This window comes from Piliocolobus tephrosceles, chromosome 21 (genome assembly GCF_002776525.5).
Source record: "Piliocolobus tephrosceles isolate RC106 chromosome 21, ASM277652v3, whole genome shotgun sequence".
Lineage (NCBI taxonomy): Eukaryota > Metazoa > Chordata > Mammalia > Primates > Cercopithecidae > Piliocolobus > Piliocolobus tephrosceles.
This window is the reverse complement of record NC_045454.1, coordinates 35,828,081-35,846,614: the sequence shown is the minus strand read 5'-3', so window position 1 is coordinate 35,846,614 and position 18,534 is coordinate 35,828,081. Positions and strand designations below refer to the sequence as shown.

The following is an 18,534-nucleotide window of genomic DNA, read 5'->3' as shown; positions in this document are numbered from 1 at the left end:
CCTTCTCTCTTCTCTTTTCTTTTCTTTTCTTTTCTTTTCTTTTAGATGGAGTCTTGCTCTCTGTCACCCAGGCTGGAGTACAATGTCAGCTCACTGCAACCTCTGCCTCCTGGGTTCAAGCGATTCTCCTGCCTCAGCCTCCTGAGTAGCTGGGATTGCAGGCACCTGCCACCACTCCTAGCGAATTTTTTTTTTTTTAGTAGAGTTGGGAGATGAAGTCTTGCTCTGTTGCCGAGGCTGGAGTGCAATGTCACGATCTCAGCCCATTGCAACCTCTGCCTTCCGGGTTCAAGAGATTCTCCTGCCTCAGCCTCCCAAGTAGCTGGGATTACAGGCACCTGCAACTACACCTAGCTAACTTCTGTATTTTTAGTAGAGATGGGGTTTCACTATGTTGGCCAGGCTGGTCTCGAACTCCTGGCCTCAAGTGATCTGCCCACCTCGGCCTCCCAAAGTGCTGGGATTACAGGGGTGAGCCACCGCACCCAACCTCTTTCTTTTTTCTTTTCTTTCTTTCTTTCTTTTTTTTTTTTTTGAGACCGGATCTCACTCTGTCACCCAGGCTGGAGTGCAGTGGCACCATCACGGCTCACTGCAGCCTTGACCTCCTGGGCTCAAGCAATGCCCCACCTGGGCCTCCAGCGATGCCCCCATCTCGGCCTCCCTAAATGCTGGGATTACCACCACTGGGAGCCACGGGGCCACCCCATGCCCAGCCCCTGACCTTCCTCTGTGGGGAGATATTCCACATTAACTAGACTTCCTAGTCTTCATTCAAGCCTAGACTAAATGTTGCTGGAGATAGAGACTCTTGTGACTGTCACCTCTTTACAATAGAATGTTTAAGTAACCCTCTTAGGACATAGTCAATAGTAGCCAATCTAATCTCCTATCTGTATGCTAGCCTTTGTATGGGAAATGTATTTCTGTTCAGCACCTTTGTTGGTGGCTTTATAACCCATCCAGGCCGGGAGGAGAGGTGGCTCACGCCTGTAATCCCAGCACTTTGGGAGGCCTAGGCGGGCGGATCACGAGGCCAGGAGTTCAAGGCCAGCCTAACCAACAAGTTGAAACCCTGTCTCTACCAAAAATACAAAAATTAGCCAGGCGTGGTGGTGGGCGCCTGTAATCCCAGCTACTCAGGAGACTGAGACAGGAGAATCGCTTGAACCCGGGAGGCAGAGGTTGCAGTGAGTTGAGATCGTGCCATTGCACTCCAGCCTGGGTGACAAGAGCAAGACTCCTTCTCAAATAAACAAACAAACAAGCGATCCACACTTTTCCCTGCATGGGCGTCATTCAACCTCATTCTTCAGTGTCTCTGTGGCCCTGGATAGAGTCTGCCCTCACACTTTGCCCTGGAAAAAACTCTTTTAACCAGGCTTGGCATGGTGGTTCATGTCTGTAACCTAAGCACTTTGGGAGACTGCGGTTGGAAGATCACTTGAGCCCAGGAGTTTGAGAACAGCCTGGGCAACATGGTGAGACCCCATCTCTACAAAATATAAAAAAAATTAGGGCCAGGCACGGTGGCTCACGCCTGTAATCTCAAAACTTTGGGAGGCTGAGGCGGGTGGATCACCTGAGGTCAGGAGTTTGTCACCAGCCTGGCCAACATGGTGAAACCCCATCTCTACTAAAAACACAAACATTGGCCAGCGCGATGGCTCACACCTGTAATTCCAGCACTTTGGGAGGCTGAGGTGGGCGGATCATCTGAGGTCAGGAGTTCGAGACCAGCCTGGCTAGCATGGTGAAACCCATTCGCTACTAAAAAATATAAAAATTAGTCGGGTGTGGTGATGTGTGCCCGTAATCCCAGCTACTTGGGAGGCTGAGGCAGGAGAAATCACTTGAACCTGGGAGGTGGAGGTTGCAATGAACCGAGATCGCACCATTGCACTCCAGCGTGGGCAACAGAGCAAGACTCCATCTCAAACAAAACGAAACAAAACAAAAAAATCCCCAAACAAACCACAAAAAAAGACAAAAAAACCTGAAAAAGTTCACTAATTACCCTAGGCCTCACCGGGGCTGTTGGTGGGGATGAAATAGCTTAGTAGTTGCAAAGCGGCTTTAGCTTTTCTGCAAGCCAGGGCCACAGAAGTGAGGGCCCGCCCTGCTCCTGGGGACACTTAGCAACATCTAGAGACTTTTTTTTTTTCCTTTTGAGACAGTGTCTGGCTCTGTTGCCTAGGCTGGAGTGTAGTTGTGTCATCTCGGCTCACTGCAGCCTTGACAACCCAGGCTCAAGCGATCCTCCTGCCTCAGCCTCCCAAGTAGCTGCGACTACAGGCATGTGCCACCATGCCCAGCTAATTATTAAATTTTTTGTAGAGATGGAGGTTCCCCTATGTTGCCCAGGCTGGTCTTGACCTACTGGGCTGAAGCAATCCTCCCCCTTCGACCTCCCAAAGTGCCGGGATTACAGGCGTGAGCCACCATGCCCAGCCTGGAAGCATTTTTAATTGTCACAATTTGGGAAGGTGTTACTCGCATCTATGGGTGGGGGCCAGGGATGCCCTTTAACATCCTACAATGCAGCTGGGCGCCATGGCTCATGCCTGTAATTCCAGCACTTTGGGAGGCTGAGGCGGGTGGATTTCTTTAGGTCAGGAGTTCAAGACCAGCCTGACCAACATGGTGAAACACCATCTCTACTAAAAATACAAAAATTAGCCTCACATGATGGCAGGTGCCTGCAATCCCAGCTACTTGGGAGGCTGAGGTAGGAGAATCGCTTAAACCCGGGAGGCAGAGGTTGCAGTGAGCCGAGATCGCGCCACTGCACTCCAGCCTGGGAGACAGAGCCAGACTCCATCTCTCAAAAAAAAAAAAAAAAAAACAACCAAAAACAAAAACAAAAATCCTACAATGCACAGGATGGTCCACACCCAGAGAACCATTCAGCCCAAACTACCAACGCTGCTGAGGCTGAGAGCCTGCCCTAGACCTTGGGAGTGAGGAATGGGTGCTCCAGGAAGCAGGCAGAGCTTGGGCAAAGGCCTTGAGACAAAAAGGAGCTTGGGATCAGGAAAGGTGGAGGTGGTGAGTAAGAGGAAGTGAGGGGGCAAGAGGGCCAGGGGGGTCTGTGGCAGGGGAGGTATTTGGGGACCCTTCCCTGGGAGAGCAGTAGGAACCATGGAGGTGGAGGCCTGGTTTTATTTTATTTTATTTTTTTGAGACAGACTCTTGCTCTGTCACCCAGTCTAGAGTAGAGTGGCGTGATCTCAGCTCACTGCAACCTCCACCTCCTGGGTTCAAGCGATTCTCCTGCCTCAGCCTCCTGTGTAACTGGGACGATAGCCATGAGACACCACTCACAGCTAATTTTTTTTTTTTTTTTTTTGAGATGGAGTCTCGCTCTATCACCCAGGCAGGAGTGCGGTGGCGTGATCCCGGCTCACTGCAACATCCACCTCCCAGGTTCAAATGATTCTTGTGCCTCAGTCTCCCGAGTAACTGAGACTACAGGTGCGTGCCACCACTCCCAGCTAATTTTTTGTATTTTTAGTAGAGACAGGGTTTCACCGACTTAGCCAGGATGGTCTGGATCTCCTGACCTTGTGATCCACCGACCTCGGCCTCCCAAAGTGCTGGGATTACAGGCATGAACCGCCACGTCTGGCCCTTTTTTTTTTTTGTATTTTTAATAGAGATGGGGTTTCACCATGTTGACCAGGCTGGTCTGGAACTGAGCTCAAGTGATCCACCAACCTCGGCCTCCCAAAGTGCTGAGATTACAGGCGTGAGCCACTGTGCCTGGCCAGAGAGTTTTTTTTTTTTTTTTTTTTTAATCCCACTGACCATCTGGGCCGGGGACTGTGGGACCTTAAGACAGTACAGAAATCTGGGACAAGAGGCTCCTGGCCCCGTTACCACAAACAGGAGTTGCAGTTGCAGAGACAATGGCCGGGATTCGGAGAGAACTTGGAGGAAGTAAGATAACAGATAAGGAAGGGACTAAGAGGTCTTCGAGTGTCCAAGAAGGTGGGTGAAGGGTCTGTGGGGATTGCAGCCCTCAACTGCGAAGAAGCACAGAGACTCTCGGAGGAGAGGTTCCCAGAGCTGGGTACTGCAGAATAAATAAGAGTTTGGGGAATCGGGCCAGGTGTGATGGCTCATGCCTGTAATTCCAGCACTTTAGGAGTCCAAGGTGGGTAGATCCCTTGAGGTCAGGAGTTTGAGGCCAGCCTGGCCAACATAATGAAACCTCCATCTCCACTAAAAATACAATAATTCGCTAGGTGTGGTGGTGTAGTACTGTAATCCCAGCTACGCGGGAGGCTGCGGCAAGAGAATCACTTGAACTCAGAAGGTGGAGTTGGCAGTGAGCCAAGATCGTGCCACTCTACTCCAATCTGGGTGACAGAGCGAAACTCTGTCTCAAAAAATAAAAAGGAAAAGAAAGAAAGGGCTGTGGGCGGTGGCTCACGCCTGTAATCCCAGCACTTTGGGAGGCCGAGGCGGGCAGATCACCTGAGGTTGGGAGTTCGAGACTAGCCTGACCAACATGGAGAAACCCCATCTCTACTAAAAATACAAAATTAGCCGGGCATGGTGGCGCGTGCCTGTAATCCCAGCTACTGGTGAAGCTGAGGCAGGAGAATCGCTTGAACCCGGGGGGCAGAGGTTGCAGTGAGCTGAGATTGCGCCGCTGCACTCCAGCCTGGGCAACAAGAGTGACACTCTGTCAAAAAAAAAAAAAAAAAAAAAAAAAAAAGAGAGAGAAAGTTTAGGGGATGAAGGAGGGGGACACATTCTGACAATGCATGACCTGTGTGTGTACAGATCCCAGTTTAAATCCCAGCCCAGCATTTTCTGCAGGCCGGAGGGGAAGCAAGGCGAGGTTACTCTCAGTTACAGCCTCAGTTTCCACACTGGATCCTCAGGAAACAGGAGAGGCTCTAGGGAGGAGATGAGAATAAAACACCTGGGAAACGTGAGCCCTGATGAGGGTGCACAGTCCTTATGTTGATCCCAGCAGAGAGGAGGGCTGGGAGGAACTGGGGTGGTGCCTCCCCGAACTCCGTGGGCTCCTGAAAACGTCCTGGAGCAGGGAAGGGAGGTGTTGTCATTAACGGGGAGTCCAGTCTCACCGGCAGGGGCGGCCCCGACGCTTAGGGACTAACACAATGACACGTCAGGAACTCGAGAGTCAGGTGTGCTCCCCGTCAAAGGAAGTGTTTATTTTTTGGAGCTCAAAGACCCCAGAAAAAGCACACCCCCCCGCAAAAAAATAACACACCGGTAACAACAGGCAGCACGTGCCCCCCCACCGCACCCCATGCCCAATCTCAGGGCGGGAAACAAGATGGGAGACTCATTCCCTGCCTAGTTCTGGAGGGAGACAGCCCTGGGTCAACCCGACTGTGTCCCCACACCCAGGGTTGCCCCATGGCCCCTCAAGAACTGCTCCAGAGACCCTTCTCTGGCTACGCCGTGCCCTCCCCGCTAACCGTGCTGCCCCCTGACCCGCTCAGAACTGATGAGATCAAGGGCATGTCCAAGCGAAAAGTCGAGCAGGAACCGGATCTTCCAAGATATGCCTAAAGGGCCAGAAGAGGGACTCAGGGCAGACCGGAGGCAGCAGACACTGGCCCCGCCCCACCCATCCACAAGCCCCTCCCCCCCCTCGATAGACCCGCCCTCATTCATAGCCCCGCCCCATATAGCTATAAGCCCCACCCCCGCTCCAGGGCGCCCATCTCACTGGATTCTCCCTCCTTCCCCAAGGCCCCTCTCCTCTGCACCCAGTCCCTCCCCCTGCAGCCCCTCTCTCCAGACTTCGAAGTCCCTGCTTTCCCGACCCCCTTCCCCAGCTTTCTTCTCCCTCCCGGGGCCGCCCCCTCCTCACTGACCAGCTTCCTGGGATCTCACAGCAGCAGAGCGCCCAAGCCCAGCAGCAGAATCAGGAGCGGGGACTCTGCCTCGCAGCTGGAGTCCTGGGAGCTGGCGGAGTCCGTGTCCGGGATTCTCACGCTTAAGACGTGGTTTTCTCTTCTGCGGTGCAAATGGGGGCAAATCAGGCATCTGCTCGTCCTGGCTCCTGCCGCCCTCCCTGTAAGCCCATCGCCCCCGGGAGTTCCCCCTGCACCGCCCCAATCCAAGTCACTGGGGAGGGAATGGACAGGGGCCACCCATGGCTCTGTGACCCTAGGGGCTAAGTTGTCCTTTTGTGGGACTCAAACCTTACCCCTGGGGGCAATGGGGATTTTGGGAGCAAAGGAGATCCTGGGTCTCGGGGTAGGGACGTGGGGGTGAGAGGAGCGTGGCGGGTGGGGGGTAGCGGGGAAGGTTATCTCTGACCTCAGTCGCTCCACCTCCGCAGACGCGTCCTGAAGCTTGTGGTTCAATGTAGTGATCTCTCCTGGTGGGGTTGGAGGACAGAATCAGGGGGGCGGGGCAGCATGTGGCCATGCTGGGGCCCTGCCCCACTCGGGGACAGGACCTCCCCCTTCCCCCAACCTCCAGCCCTGGTATCCCTGCCCCCACCCCATCTTCCATAGCTGAGTCACCCCTCCCCAGCCCTCTCCCTTCTCTGTTTCTCACCCTCAAGCTCCTCCACTTTCTTTCGTCCTTGGGCCTTCTCTGCATCCAGGGAAGCCATTAGGGCCATCTAAGAAGAGTCAGAATCTGGGGTTCTGGCCTGGGGAGTTTGGCTGCTGCCCTTAAATGCAAACCCTTTCAGGTTTTCTTCCAACCCTCTCTGCACCATGTTCTCCAACCTTAAAGAACAGCCACAACCACATACTCTCCCAGGGTGGCAAGTTGGAGGATGTCAATAATCACACTTTAGTAGACATTTCCAGATTGCCTGGTCTATGGCTCAAGACAAGTTAGAGGGCCCTACCAAATCCAGAACGCAGTGGGATTTCCCAGCCCAAGTGACATGTTCAGCAAGAGTTTCAAGATCCCCCATATCAGGACCCAGGTGAATATTTCAGTTTCTTAGTGATGAAGTGAAAATTTCAAAAGCCCCCCTTTTCAGGGTCTGGTGAGGTCCCCCTTCAACCCTGAATAGGGGTTTCTACTCCCCCAGGACTGGTGCCCACTAGGAGCTTCAAGGCTTCCGACACCAGTGCCCTGGAAAGAATTTATCAATTCACCTAAGTCCCGGGGGGAATACTGAGGTCCCTGATTTGGGGGCTCTGGACAATTTTAACACCCTGCCCCTACACCAGTGTCCTGGACTGGGTTAGAGGCCCCCATACCCTGGTAGGGGAACCTAGGTCCCTTGATGTGGGGGCCCAGGAACAGTTTCGGGACCTCCCCTGCATCTCCCTGGAGACCCACCCTGTGTCAGATTTCTGGGGAGAGATTATTGTCCCCCCGACCCCCTAGTACTAGGCCATCCAAAGGAGTTGAGGTGCTTACCACAGTCTGGTTGCAGGTGACAGCCTGGGCCTCAGCATCCCGAAAGCCCCGCTGGGCCTCGGTCAGCTCTTCTTGCAGGAGATAGGTGACATTGCGACACTCCATCACTGCCCGGAGGCCATCCTGGCAGGCCTCGCTGTTGGCCTTGATGATGAAGAAAATCAGGGGCACCCCCAGAAGCACTATGACCAGGAACCCCAGAATTCCTACCACCAGCTTACAGCGCTTGTCCCCGTCTTCCTCCCAAATGTCACCCATGGACATTTTGCAATAGTCATACAAAATAGGTGCCATCCAGATCTCCCCTCTAGCTGAAGGGAGTCTGGCCTGAAGTTAGGGGACGGTACTGGAATCTTCTATGGGCCACCCCCTATTTGCATAGGAGCCGTCCTGACCAATAGCAAGTTCCAGGAAGTGCTCTGACCGCAGCTCTTGCGTGAGGCACCTACAGGCAGAGGATTAATTAGGCTTTCAGTTTCAGTTTCCCAGAAAGGAGGTGGGCTTTTTTTTCACCCTGCTTTAAAAGGCCTCGGGGCCCTTCCCAACTGGGTGCCAGCCAACGGTGGCTGCCTGGGAGACTCCATCTTAAGTCCCTGTGTGTCTGCTGTGTGTTACTGAGTGCCTAGGCCATGGTATTCATCTGTACCGTGACCTGAAGAGGCAGAGGCCATCGTTGTTGGTCCAGTCTCCACCTGGGGAAACTGAGATTGCATAGTTGAGTGAGGGCGGGGCCTGGGTCTGACCCCAAGGACTTGGTTTTGTGTTCAGGTGTCTCTGTGGTGAGTAGCAGGGCTTCATCCAGTGCCCCTGTCCCCACCGAGGGGACTATGGGAGCCATGGAAGGTGTGTGAGCAGCAGGTGAGACTGGAGCCAGCTGAAAACTGGGGGACTGGATAGGCACACACAGCCCAGGTAAGAGGATACCCCAGTCAACAAACAATGTTGGTCTCTGTCCTGGCACCGGCAGGAAACAGGCTTCAACTTTCAGAAAAAGTGCTCCTGGGACTCCAGGATACCAAGTAAACTCTCTGAGCCTGTTTCTTCATCTGTAAAGGGGAATAACAGGGCCAGCCTCTCCAGGAGTGGCCAGGGAGAAGATGCCAGTAAAGTGCTTTGGTATCCAGTAGGTGCTCAATGGATGCGCATGCCACCTGCCAGGCCTGTGGCTCAGGGCAGATGGATGGGAAGATAATGCTTGAACATGGACATATAGCGAGGATCTTTCTTTTCTTTTCTTTCCTTTTTCTTTTTCTTTTTCTTTTCCTTTTTTTTTTTTTTTTTTTTGAGACAGAGTCTTGCTCTGTCGCCCAGGCTGGAGTGCAGAGTGCAGTGGCGCAATCTCGGCTTACTGCAGCCTCTACCTCCCAGATTCAACTGATTTGCCCACCTCAGCCTTGCCAGTAGCTGAGACTATAGGTGTGGGCGACCACGCCTGGCTAATTTTTTTTTTTTTTTTTTGAGACGGAGTTTTGTTCTTGTTGTCCAGGCTGGAGTGCAGTGGCTTGATCTTGGCTCACTGCAACTTCTGCCTCCCGGGTTCAAGCGATTCTCCTGCTTCAGCCTTCCTGAATAGCTGGGATTACAGGCATGTGCCACCATGCCCAGCTAATTTTGTATTTTTAGTAGAGAGGTTTAAGTTTCTCCATGTTGGTCAGGCTGGTCTCGGACTCCTGACCTCAGATGATCCACTCGCCTCGGCCTCCCAAAGTGCTGGGATTACAGGCATGAGCCACCATGCCCGGCCACGCCTGGCTAATTTTTTTGTATTTTTAGTAGAGACGGGGTTTCATCATGTTAACCAGGCTAGTCTCGAACTGCTGAGCTCAAGTGATCTGCCCGCCTCTGCCTCCCAAAGTGCTGGGATTACAGGTGTGAGCCACCGTGCCTGGCCTAGTGGGGATTTTTCTTTGAGGAAAGATAGTTGACTCCATTTGGGATGTACTAAACCCACTTCCTGGGAGACATCCCTGGAAGAAGCCTGGGATAGGGCGGGTGCTGGGGTTGCTGAACACCGGGGTTGGGGGCGCACTCAGGCTGCACCGACCTGCTGTCCATGTGGCCAAGAGAGCCAGGGCTTCCTATAGGAAATCAGCCCCGTTATCAGCGCCCAACTGCTGGGCATGACGGCTGAAAGGGGACTGAACGTTTTTCTTGTGGCTTTTTCAGCTACATCCTGACCACAGCCCAGATTCTGTCAGGTCTGCCATTTCCATGTTTTTTTTGTTTTCAGCAGGGCCAGACAGCAGGCGAGGTCAAGGCCAGAGCCCAGGCCTCCCAGAAGGCCTGGGGAACTCCCGTCAGGCCCTCACTCCAACATCCCTCAGAAGGACCCCATTAAAACCACTTAGAGCCAGGCATCGTGGTATGTGCGTGTGGTCCCAGCTACTCGGGAGGCTGAGGCAGGAGGATCACTCGAGGCCAGGAGTTTGAGGCTGCAGCGAGCTATGATTGTGCCACTGCACTCAAGCCTGGGTGATAAAGTGGGACCCATTCTCTTAAACAAACAAACAACAACAAAAAAAACACTTAGAACCAAGAACCAATTAACAAGCTGTGGGAGATGATCTTGCTAAAAAGTCTGAGGGTGAACTTGTCCCAGGAGGAGGGACCTACCAGCCTGGCCAGGACTCCAGGTGAAAAGACATGACCTTTGCCTGACTTATTTGACTAAGCTGACTTATTTGAGCGCAGTGTTCTGGCCTGCAAACTTTAGGGTCAGTTTGGGACCAGGTCGGAAATCACAATTGCATGAATTGCACATTGGAGACTGGGGTGGTGCGCCCCTGGGCAAATGAATTTCCTCTCTTAGCATTGATTTCCCCAGCTGTAAAATGTGGATCATAAAAGATTGATGTCCTCTCTAAATTTTGCAGCTGCAAACAGTCCCAGCCCTGCAAACTGAAAGTTTGTTGCTCTTCCCTTTAAAATTACAAATGATGGGATGGGTGCAGTGGCTCATGCCTGCAATCCTAGTACTTTGGGAGGTCAAGATGGGAGGATTGCTTGAGGTCAGGAGTTCAAGACCAGCTGGTCAACATAGCGAGACCCTATCTCTACTTAAAAATGCATATATATATATATATATATGACATACATATTTATTTTATTTAATTCATTAAATTTTTTTTGAGACAGATGCCCAGGCTGGAGTACAGTGGCACAATCTTGGCTCACTGCAACCTCTCCCTCCCAGGTTCAAGAGATTCTCCTGCCTCAGCCTCCCGAGTAGCTGGGATTACAGGCGTCTGCCACCATACCTGGTTTATTTTTGTACTTTTAGTAGAGACAGGGTTTTGCCATGTTGGCCAGGCTGGTCTCGAACTCCTGACCTCAGGTGATCCGCCCACCTCGGCCTCCCAAAGTGCTAGGATTACAGGCGTGAGCCACTGCACCCAGCCTATATTTTATTTTATATTTTTAAATATATAATATATTTATATATATTGGTTGGTGCAAAAGTAATTGTGGTTTCTGCCATTACTTTTTTTTTTTTTGAGAGGGAACCTCCCTCTGTCACCCAGGCTGGAGTGCAGTGGTGCAATCTCGGTTCACTGCAACCTCTGCCTCCTGGGTTGAAGCGATTCTCCTGCCTCAGCCTCCTGAGTAACTACAGATGCCTGCCATCATGCCCGGCTACTTTTTGTATTTTTAGTAGAGACGAGGTTTCGCCATTTTGGCCAGGCTGGTCTCGAACTCCTGACCTCAAGTGATCCGCCCGACTTGGCCTCCCAAAGTGCTGGGATTACAGGCATGAGCCACCGCCCCCAGCCTCTGCCATTACTTTTTTTTTGTTTTGAGACGGAGTTTAACAATTGTTACCCAGGCTGGAGAGCAATGATGCAATCTTGGCTCACCGTGACCTCCACCTCCTGGGTTCAAGCAATTCTCCTGCCTCAGCCTCCTGAGTAGCTGGGATTACAGGCATGCGCCACCATGCCCAGCTAATTTTGTATTTTTAGTAGAGAAGTTTAGGTTTCTCCATGTTGGTCAGGCTGGTCTCAAACTCCTGACCTCAGGTGATCCGCCCGCCTCGGCCTCCCAAGTTGCTGGGAGTACAGGATTGAGCCACCACACCCAGCCTTTTTTTTTTTTTTTCCCCTTTGAGATGGAGTCTCACTGTGTCGCATAGGCTGGGGTGCATTGGCATGATCTCGTCTCACTGCAACCTCTGACCTCTGCCTCCTGGGGTCAAGCAATCCCGCTGCCTCAGTCTCCTGAGTAGCTGGGATTACAGGCACCCGCAACCACGCCCAGCTAATTTTTGTATTTTCTGTAGAGATGGAGTTTCACCGTGTTAGCTAGGCTGGTCTCGAACTCTTGACCTCGTGATCCGCCCACCTCAGCTTCCCAAAGTACTGGGATTATAGGCATGAGCCACCACGCCCAGCCTGCCATGACTTTTAATGGCATTAATTACATAATTATGTTAACTAAAAGTAATGGCAGAAACCACAATTACTTTTGCAATAAAATTAGAAATGGAAACTGTTATGCTATTTTCCTTTCTTTTCCTTTCCTTTCCTTTCCTTTCCTTTCCTTTCCTTTCCTTTCCTTTCCTTTCCTTTCCTTTCCTTTCCCTTCCCTTCCCTTCCCTTCCATTCCCCTTCCCTTTTCCCTTCCCCTTCCCCTTCCCCTTTCCCTCCCTTTCCCTCCCCTCCCCTCCCCTTCCTTTCCTTTCCTTTCCTTTCAGACAGAATCTTGTCCTGTTGCCCAGGCTGGAGTGTAGTGGTGCAATCATAGCTTACTGCAGCCTTGACCTCCTGGGCTCAAGCAATCCTCTCACCTCAGCCTCCGGTGTAGCTGAGACTACAGGTGTGCACCACCACACCCAGCTAATTTTTTATTTTTTGTAGAGATGGGGGTCTCTTTTTGTTTGTTTCCCAGGCTGGTCTCAAACTCCTGGGCTCCAAAGATCCTCCTGCCTCAGGCCCCCAAAGTGTTGGAATTACAGGAGTAAGCCACTGCACCAGCCCCTGGCATTCTTTTGGTTTTAGCTTTTTTTTAATTTACTTTTTATTTTTATTTATTATTATGTTATTATTATTATTATTATTTAGAGAAACATTTCAGTTGGTTGCGGTGGTTCATGCCAGTAATCCCAACACTTTGGAGTCTGAGGCGGGTGGATCACTTGATGTCAGGAGTTCGAGACCAGCCTGGCCAACATGGTGAAACCCCGTTTCTACTAAAAATACAAAAACTAGCCAGGTGTGGTGGCACATGCCTGTAATCCCAGCTACTCGGGAGGCTGAGGCAGAAGAATCGCTTGAACCCAGAGGCAGAGGTTGCAGTGAGCTGAGTTTGTGCCACTGCATTTTAGCCTGGGTGACAGAGTGAGATTCTCTCAAAACAAAAAAAAGAAAAAGGAAAGAAAAAAAGAAACATTTTATTTTATTTAGTTAGTTAATTTATTTTTTGAGACAGAGTCTCACTCTGTCACCCAGGATGGAGTGCAGTGGCACGATCTCTGCTCACTGCAATCTCCAACTCCCTGGTTCAAGTGATTCTCCTGCTTCAGTCTCCCAAGTAGCTGGGATTACAGGCATGTGCCACTACGCCCAGCTAAGTTTTGTATTTTAGTAGAGATGGGGCTTCACCATGTGGCCAGGACAGTCTTGATCTCCTGACCTTGTGATCTGCCCACCTCGGCCTCCCAATGTGCTGGGATTACAGGCGTGAGCCACCATGCCCGGCCAACATCTTATTCTAGAATAGTTTTAGATTTGCAGGAAAAAAAAAAAAAAAAAAAAACAGTGAGGATAATAGAAAGAATTTCCCACATTCCCTACACTCAATTTCCCCTCTTTTATTTATTTATTAAAGACAGGCTCTTGCTCTGTTGTCCAGGCTGGAGTGCAGTGGTGTGATCATAGCTCACTGCAACCTTGACCTCCTGGGCTCTAGTGATCCTCCCACCGCAGCCTCCCGAGTAGCGGGGACCACAGATGCGCAGTACTACACCTGGCTAATTTTTTATTTTTTGTGGAGATGGGGTCTCACTATGTTGACCAGGCTTGTCTCAAAGCAATCCTCCTGCCTCAGCCTCCTGAGTAGCTGGGACTACAGCCACTCACCACCATCACGCCCAGCTGTATTGTTTGTAGAGACAGGATCTCCGTATGTTGCCCAGGCTGGTCTCAAACTCCTGGGCTCATGTGATCCTCCTTCCTCAGCCTCCCAAGGTGCTGGGATTATAGGTGTGAACCACTGCACTTGGCTAAGAAAAAAATAATAATAATAAGGCGCAAATATCATCCACAATCGTCCCTTAGCTGTTTCATTTCTGTGTATTACACTACATGTATATTTCACTTACTCTGGGATACTGAGATGTGGCCCCAGGTGGGCATCTGAGGACAACTCCATGCCTGTAGGAAGTCGCTGGCCCTGGGGCGCTCACTGGGCGGGGGCGATTCTGCTCCAGGGGACATTTTTATTGTCACCCTGGGGGCTGGGAGTGCCCCTGCCATCTAGGGATGTAGGCCAGGGACGCTGCTCAACACACTACAGGGTACAGGATGGCCCCCCACAGTAAATGATCAAGCCCCAAGTGTCAGAGGTGCCACCAAACATGACAAGCCCTGCCCTGGGGGAAACTGAGTGCAGGTTTGGAGTCAGATTTGGGCTCAAATTCCATCATGGTGGACCAGCTCCTTTCCCTCAGGCCTCTGCTTTTCTCTCTCTCTCTCTCTCTTTTTTGAGATGGAGTCTCACTCTGTTGCCCAGGCTGGAGTGCAGTGGTGCAGTCTCGGCTCACTGCAACCTCCGCCTCTCAGGTTCAAGTGATTGTCCTGCCTCAGCCTCCCGAGTAGGTGGGATCAAAGGTGTGCGCCACCATGCCCGGCTAATTTTTGTATTTTTAGTAGAGACAGGGTTTCACCATGTCGGCCAGGCTGGTCTCAAACTCCTGGCCTCAAGTGATCCACCCACCTCGGCCTCTCAAAGTACTGGGATTACAGGTGTGAGCCATTGCTGGCCTCAAGTGATCCACCCGCCTCAGCCTCCCAAAGTGCTGGGATTACAGGTGTGAGCCACTGCCCCTAGCCAACCTCTACTTTCTTAAAAGTAGGGGTGTGATAACAGCTGCTTCCCAGTCGACTGGAATGTCCACACAAATTAAAAACTGAAACAGTATCTCCATCAACTCAGAGAAAACAGTAAAAAGAAAGTAGGCGATGACATTTCTCATCAGTTACATTCTTCTGACTTTAATTAGTGCCAGGGAAACTGAAACTATGGTTATACCTAAGATAAGGCAAACATTTGAAGAAGGAGTAAAGGAAAGATTAATTTTGCAGCTGTGTCAGGGTCTGGTGGAGGGCTGATGGATGTCATCCTGTCTTTGTTTTGCACCGGGGAAAGTAAGCTTGTAATCAGTGCTGTCAGGATGAAATTCAACAGCCTGGACAAGCAAGGGGTCAGATAGAGCTTGCAAGCCTAAGGTTACCTTTCTTTGTTTATGGGAGGCTGGACATCTTGGAAAGATTTAGGGGTTAAGTAAATAATTTACATATGAACAATTTGTGAGGGCGATCATCTGGAGATGTGTGAGGGCTTTTTATTTTTTTCTTTTCTTTTTGTAGGCATCTGGGTAATGTACAATGCTTAACCATTTAAGACAATCAGGAAGCAACAGCCATGCATTTGGGAAATGAATTTCAGTATTGTGTGGCTCAGTCTCCAGACCTAACTTTCCCTTTGGTACAGACGCGGTGGCACTTGCCTGTAATCACAACACTTTGGGAGGCCGAGGCAGGAGGATCACTCGAGCCCAGAAGTTAAGACTAGCGTGAGCAACAAAGTGAGTTTCCCCCACTCTCACCCCCCATCTCAACAAAACATTTAAAAATTAGCTGGACATGGTGGCTGCACCTGTGGTGGTTGGAGCGCAGTGGTGTGATCTCGGCTCACTGCAGCCTCCGCATTCAAGCAATGCTCCTGCCTCAGCCTCCTGAGTAGCTGGGATTACAGGCACCTGACACCACGCCTCGCTAATTGTATTTTTAGTAGAGACCGGGTTTCACCGTGTTGGCCAGGCTGGTCTCCAACTCCCGACCTCAGGTCATCTGCCACTCAGGAGGCTGAGTAGGAGGATCCCTTGAGCCCAAGAGGTCGAGGATGCAGTGAGCCATGTTTGCATGACTGCACACCAGCCTGGACAACAGAATGAGACCATGTCTCACAAACAAACGAACCAATACAAACAACAACAACAACTTTTCCTTTGGCAAATTGCCTTTGGAAGATCCTCATATTTTTATTTTCTTTGACAGGAAAAAGCAATATATAGAAAGTGCTTATCTTAGCACTTTGTACATTACAGCTCCCCGTCTGAGTTTGCCCTTGTCATTTGGTAAGTTTCAGACTTGACTGCAGGCTTTCCTTAAACTGAACTCCCAGAAGCGGGGTTACTGGGTCCAAGGGGATGCCTATGTCCCAGGCTCTCACTTCCCCTAAAGAATTCAGAATTTGGCCAGGAGTGGTGGCTCACACCTATAATCCCAGCACTTTGGGAGGCCATGGCGGGTGGATCATCTGAGGTCAGGGGTTCGAGACCAGCCTGGCCAAAATGGTGAAACCCTGTCTCTACTAAAAATAGAAAACTAGATGGACTTCCTGGCAGGCACCTGTAATCCCAGCTACTTGGGAGGCTGAGGCAGCAGAATTGCTTGAACCCGGGAGGCGGAGGTTGCAGCGAGCTGAGATCGCGCCATTGCACTCCAGCCTGGATGACAGAGCAAGACTTGTGATACCCTACCTTGTTTTAACCTGAGTGACTCTCTCCTAGCAGAGAGCCGGACAGACTCCATTTTAGTTTCTTCACTTGTAACCCCTTTCAACTCCCTCCAGGCATAGCTAGTGTAAAACTGACTCAAAGCACGTCCAGGAATGCACCTGCTGATAAGATACTGAGGCAAGCTGCACAGCAGCTCCTGGGGACGTGCTTGGCGGATGGCACCCAAAACCCCTACATTTATCTCTTTGTGATAGTTTAAGCCCCTGCACCTGGAACTGTTTATTTTTTGTAACTGCATTTGTAACCAATTCATTTTTTAACTTTTTGCCAGTTCTGCTTCTGTAAAAATTGCTTCAGCTAAAATCCCCCTCCCCTATTTAGACCACAGTATAAAAACAAAACTAGCCCCTTCCTCGGGGCCAAGAGAATTTGGAGCGTTAGCTGCCTCTCGGTCACCAGCTCATAAAGGACTCTTTAATTTGTCTCAAAGTGTGGTGTTTCTGTATAACTCGGTTGGTCGCAACAGACTCTGTCTCAAAAAGAAAAAAAAAAAAAGAATTCAGAATTCACCTGTCCCCTGCTGCTGCAGTGAACGGTAAGTGGCACTCCTCTCTCACACCTATCACAGGCATTCTTCTTTTCTTTCAGATCCTTCCCTGGCACCGGGTCTAGGAGGACCTGGTTCTTAGGCAGCATCTGTGTCTCTGTTTTGTAAGACACACAAGAGTGTCCTTAACCCACTGCAGGTATTTCCCCAGGTCCACGGTCAATCAACACCACCTTTCAGTCTCCAGCCTCTTAACCAGCCCAGGGCTGTGTGTTGTTCATAGTATTAATATGTTTTTGGCTGGGCTCAGTGGCTCATGCCTGTAATCCTGGCACTATGGGAGGCCAAGGCAGGTAGATCACTTGAGGTCAGGAGTTCAAGACCAGCCTGGCCAACATAGTAAAACCCTGTCTCTACTCAAAATACAAATATGAGCCGGGTGTGGTGGTGCGTGCCTATGATCCTAGCTACTTGGGAGGCTGAGGCAGGAGAATGGCTTGAACCTCAGAGGCAGAGGCTGCAATGAGCTGAGGTCATGCCACTGCACTCCAGCCTGGGCAAGAGAGTGAGACTCCGTCTCTAAACAAAGAAACAAAGTATTAATATGTTCCCCTTGATCAGTGGGGTGGTTCACCCTTGTAATCCCAGCACTTTGGGAGGCAGAGGCTGGCAAATCGCTTGAGTCCAGCAGTTCGAGACCAGCCTGGTTGACCTAGCAAAACTCTGTCTGTACTAAAAATACAAAAATTAACTGGGCGTGGTGGTGCGAGCCTGTAATCCCAGCGGAGGCTGAGACAGGAGAATCCTTTGACCATGGGAGGCAGAGGTTGCAGTGAGCCGAGATCACACCATTGCACTCCAGCCTGGGCAACAAGAGTGAAACTCTGTTTCAAAAAACAAAAACAAAACAAAAAAACCCTCACAATCTTCCTGCACCCACTAACTGATGAAGCCACCACTGCAAAAATTGTATCAGTGAGAACATTAGAATAGTAAGCTAAGTTAACCCAAACCCCACCTTCCTTTTCCCTTAATTATTCCTGGGCTATTGGGCCAAGCTAACTTTGTAAGACATTTAGGCTATGGTTTAAATAATAGGCCTTGCCAAAACCTCAACCACTTCTTCTTTCTTTCTTTTTTTTTTTCTTTTGAGACAGAGTCTTGCTCTGTCGCCCAGGCCGGAGTGCAGTGGTGTGATCTGGGCTCAACGCAACCTCTGCCTCTGGGTTCAAGCAATTCTCCTGCCTCAACCTCCTGAGTATCTGGGATTACATGGGAATGCCACCACACCTGGCTAATTTTTGTATTTTTAGTAGAGACAGGGTTTCACCATGTTGGTTAGGCTGGTCTCGAACTCCTGACCTCATGATCCACCCACCTCGGCCTCCCAAAGTGCTGGGATTACAGGCTTGAGCCACTGTGCCCAACCTACTTTTTTTTTTTTTCTTCCTTGAGACAGAGTCTCATTCTGTCACCCAGGCTGGAGCTTAGAGGCACCATTTCTGCTCACTGAAACCTCCACCTCCGAGGCCCAAGGGATTCTTCTGTCTCAGCCTCCGGAGTAGCTGGGATTACAGGCACCTGCCATCACGCCCGGCTAATTTTTTTTTTTTTTTTTTTTGAGACGGAGTCTCCCTCTGCCGCCCAGGCTGGAGTGCAGTGGCCGGATCTCAGCTCACTGCAAGCTCCGCCTCCCGGGTTCACGCCGTTCTCCTGCCTCAGCCTCCCGAGTAGCTGGGACTACAGGCGCCCGCCACCTCGCCCGGCTAGTTTTTTGTATTTTTTAGTAGAGACGGGGTTTCACCGTATTAGCCAGGATGGTCTCCATCTCCTGACCTCGTGATCCACCCGTCTCGGCCTCCCAAAGTGCTGG

General features: G+C 50.9%; 1 protein-coding gene and 1 long non-coding RNA gene across 3 annotated transcripts; one reads left to right on the top strand and one right to left on the bottom strand.

The window, feature by feature from the left end:
• Positions 1–5,158: 5,158 nt before the first annotated feature.
• On the bottom strand, positions 5,159–7,752 carry BST2 (bone marrow stromal cell antigen 2). Its single transcript, XM_023229711.1, has 5 exons — positions 7,378–7,752; positions 6,553–6,619; positions 6,310–6,370; positions 5,862–6,003; positions 5,159–5,549 (listed from the first exon to the last, which is right to left on the bottom strand). The coding sequence occupies exons 1-4, from the start codon at positions 7,669–7,671 to the stop codon at positions 5,877–5,879; spliced, it is 549 nt and encodes a 182-aa protein (XP_023085479.1). The 5' UTR covers positions 7,672–7,752; the 3' UTR covers positions 5,159–5,549; positions 5,862–5,876.
• Positions 7,753–7,879: 127 nt separating this feature from the next.
• Positions 7,880–16,596, top strand: LOC111554299. Of its 2 annotated transcripts, none has more exons than XR_002735201.1 (4): positions 7,880–8,289; positions 15,085–15,178; positions 15,651–15,730; positions 15,977–16,596. It is a non-coding gene; the product is annotated as an uncharacterized LOC111554299 (long non-coding RNA). The 2 variants fall into 2 exon arrangements; XR_002735202.2 differs by having other exon boundaries at positions 14,961–15,178.
• Positions 16,597–18,534: the final 1,938 nt, after the last annotated feature.

Coding starts and splice junctions, on each gene's coding strand:
- BST2 (XM_023229711.1), bottom strand. CDS start 7,671: ATGGCACCTATTTTGTATGACTATTGCAAAATGTCCATGGGTGACATT. Junction 6,371..6,552: donor GAAAGTGGAGGAGCTTGAGG/GTGAGAAACAGA, acceptor CAACCCCACCAG/GAGAGATCACTACATTGAAC. Junction 6,004..6,309: donor GCGGAGGTGGAGCGACTGAG/GTCAGAGATAAC, acceptor TTTGCACCGCAG/AAGAGAAAACCACGTCTTAA.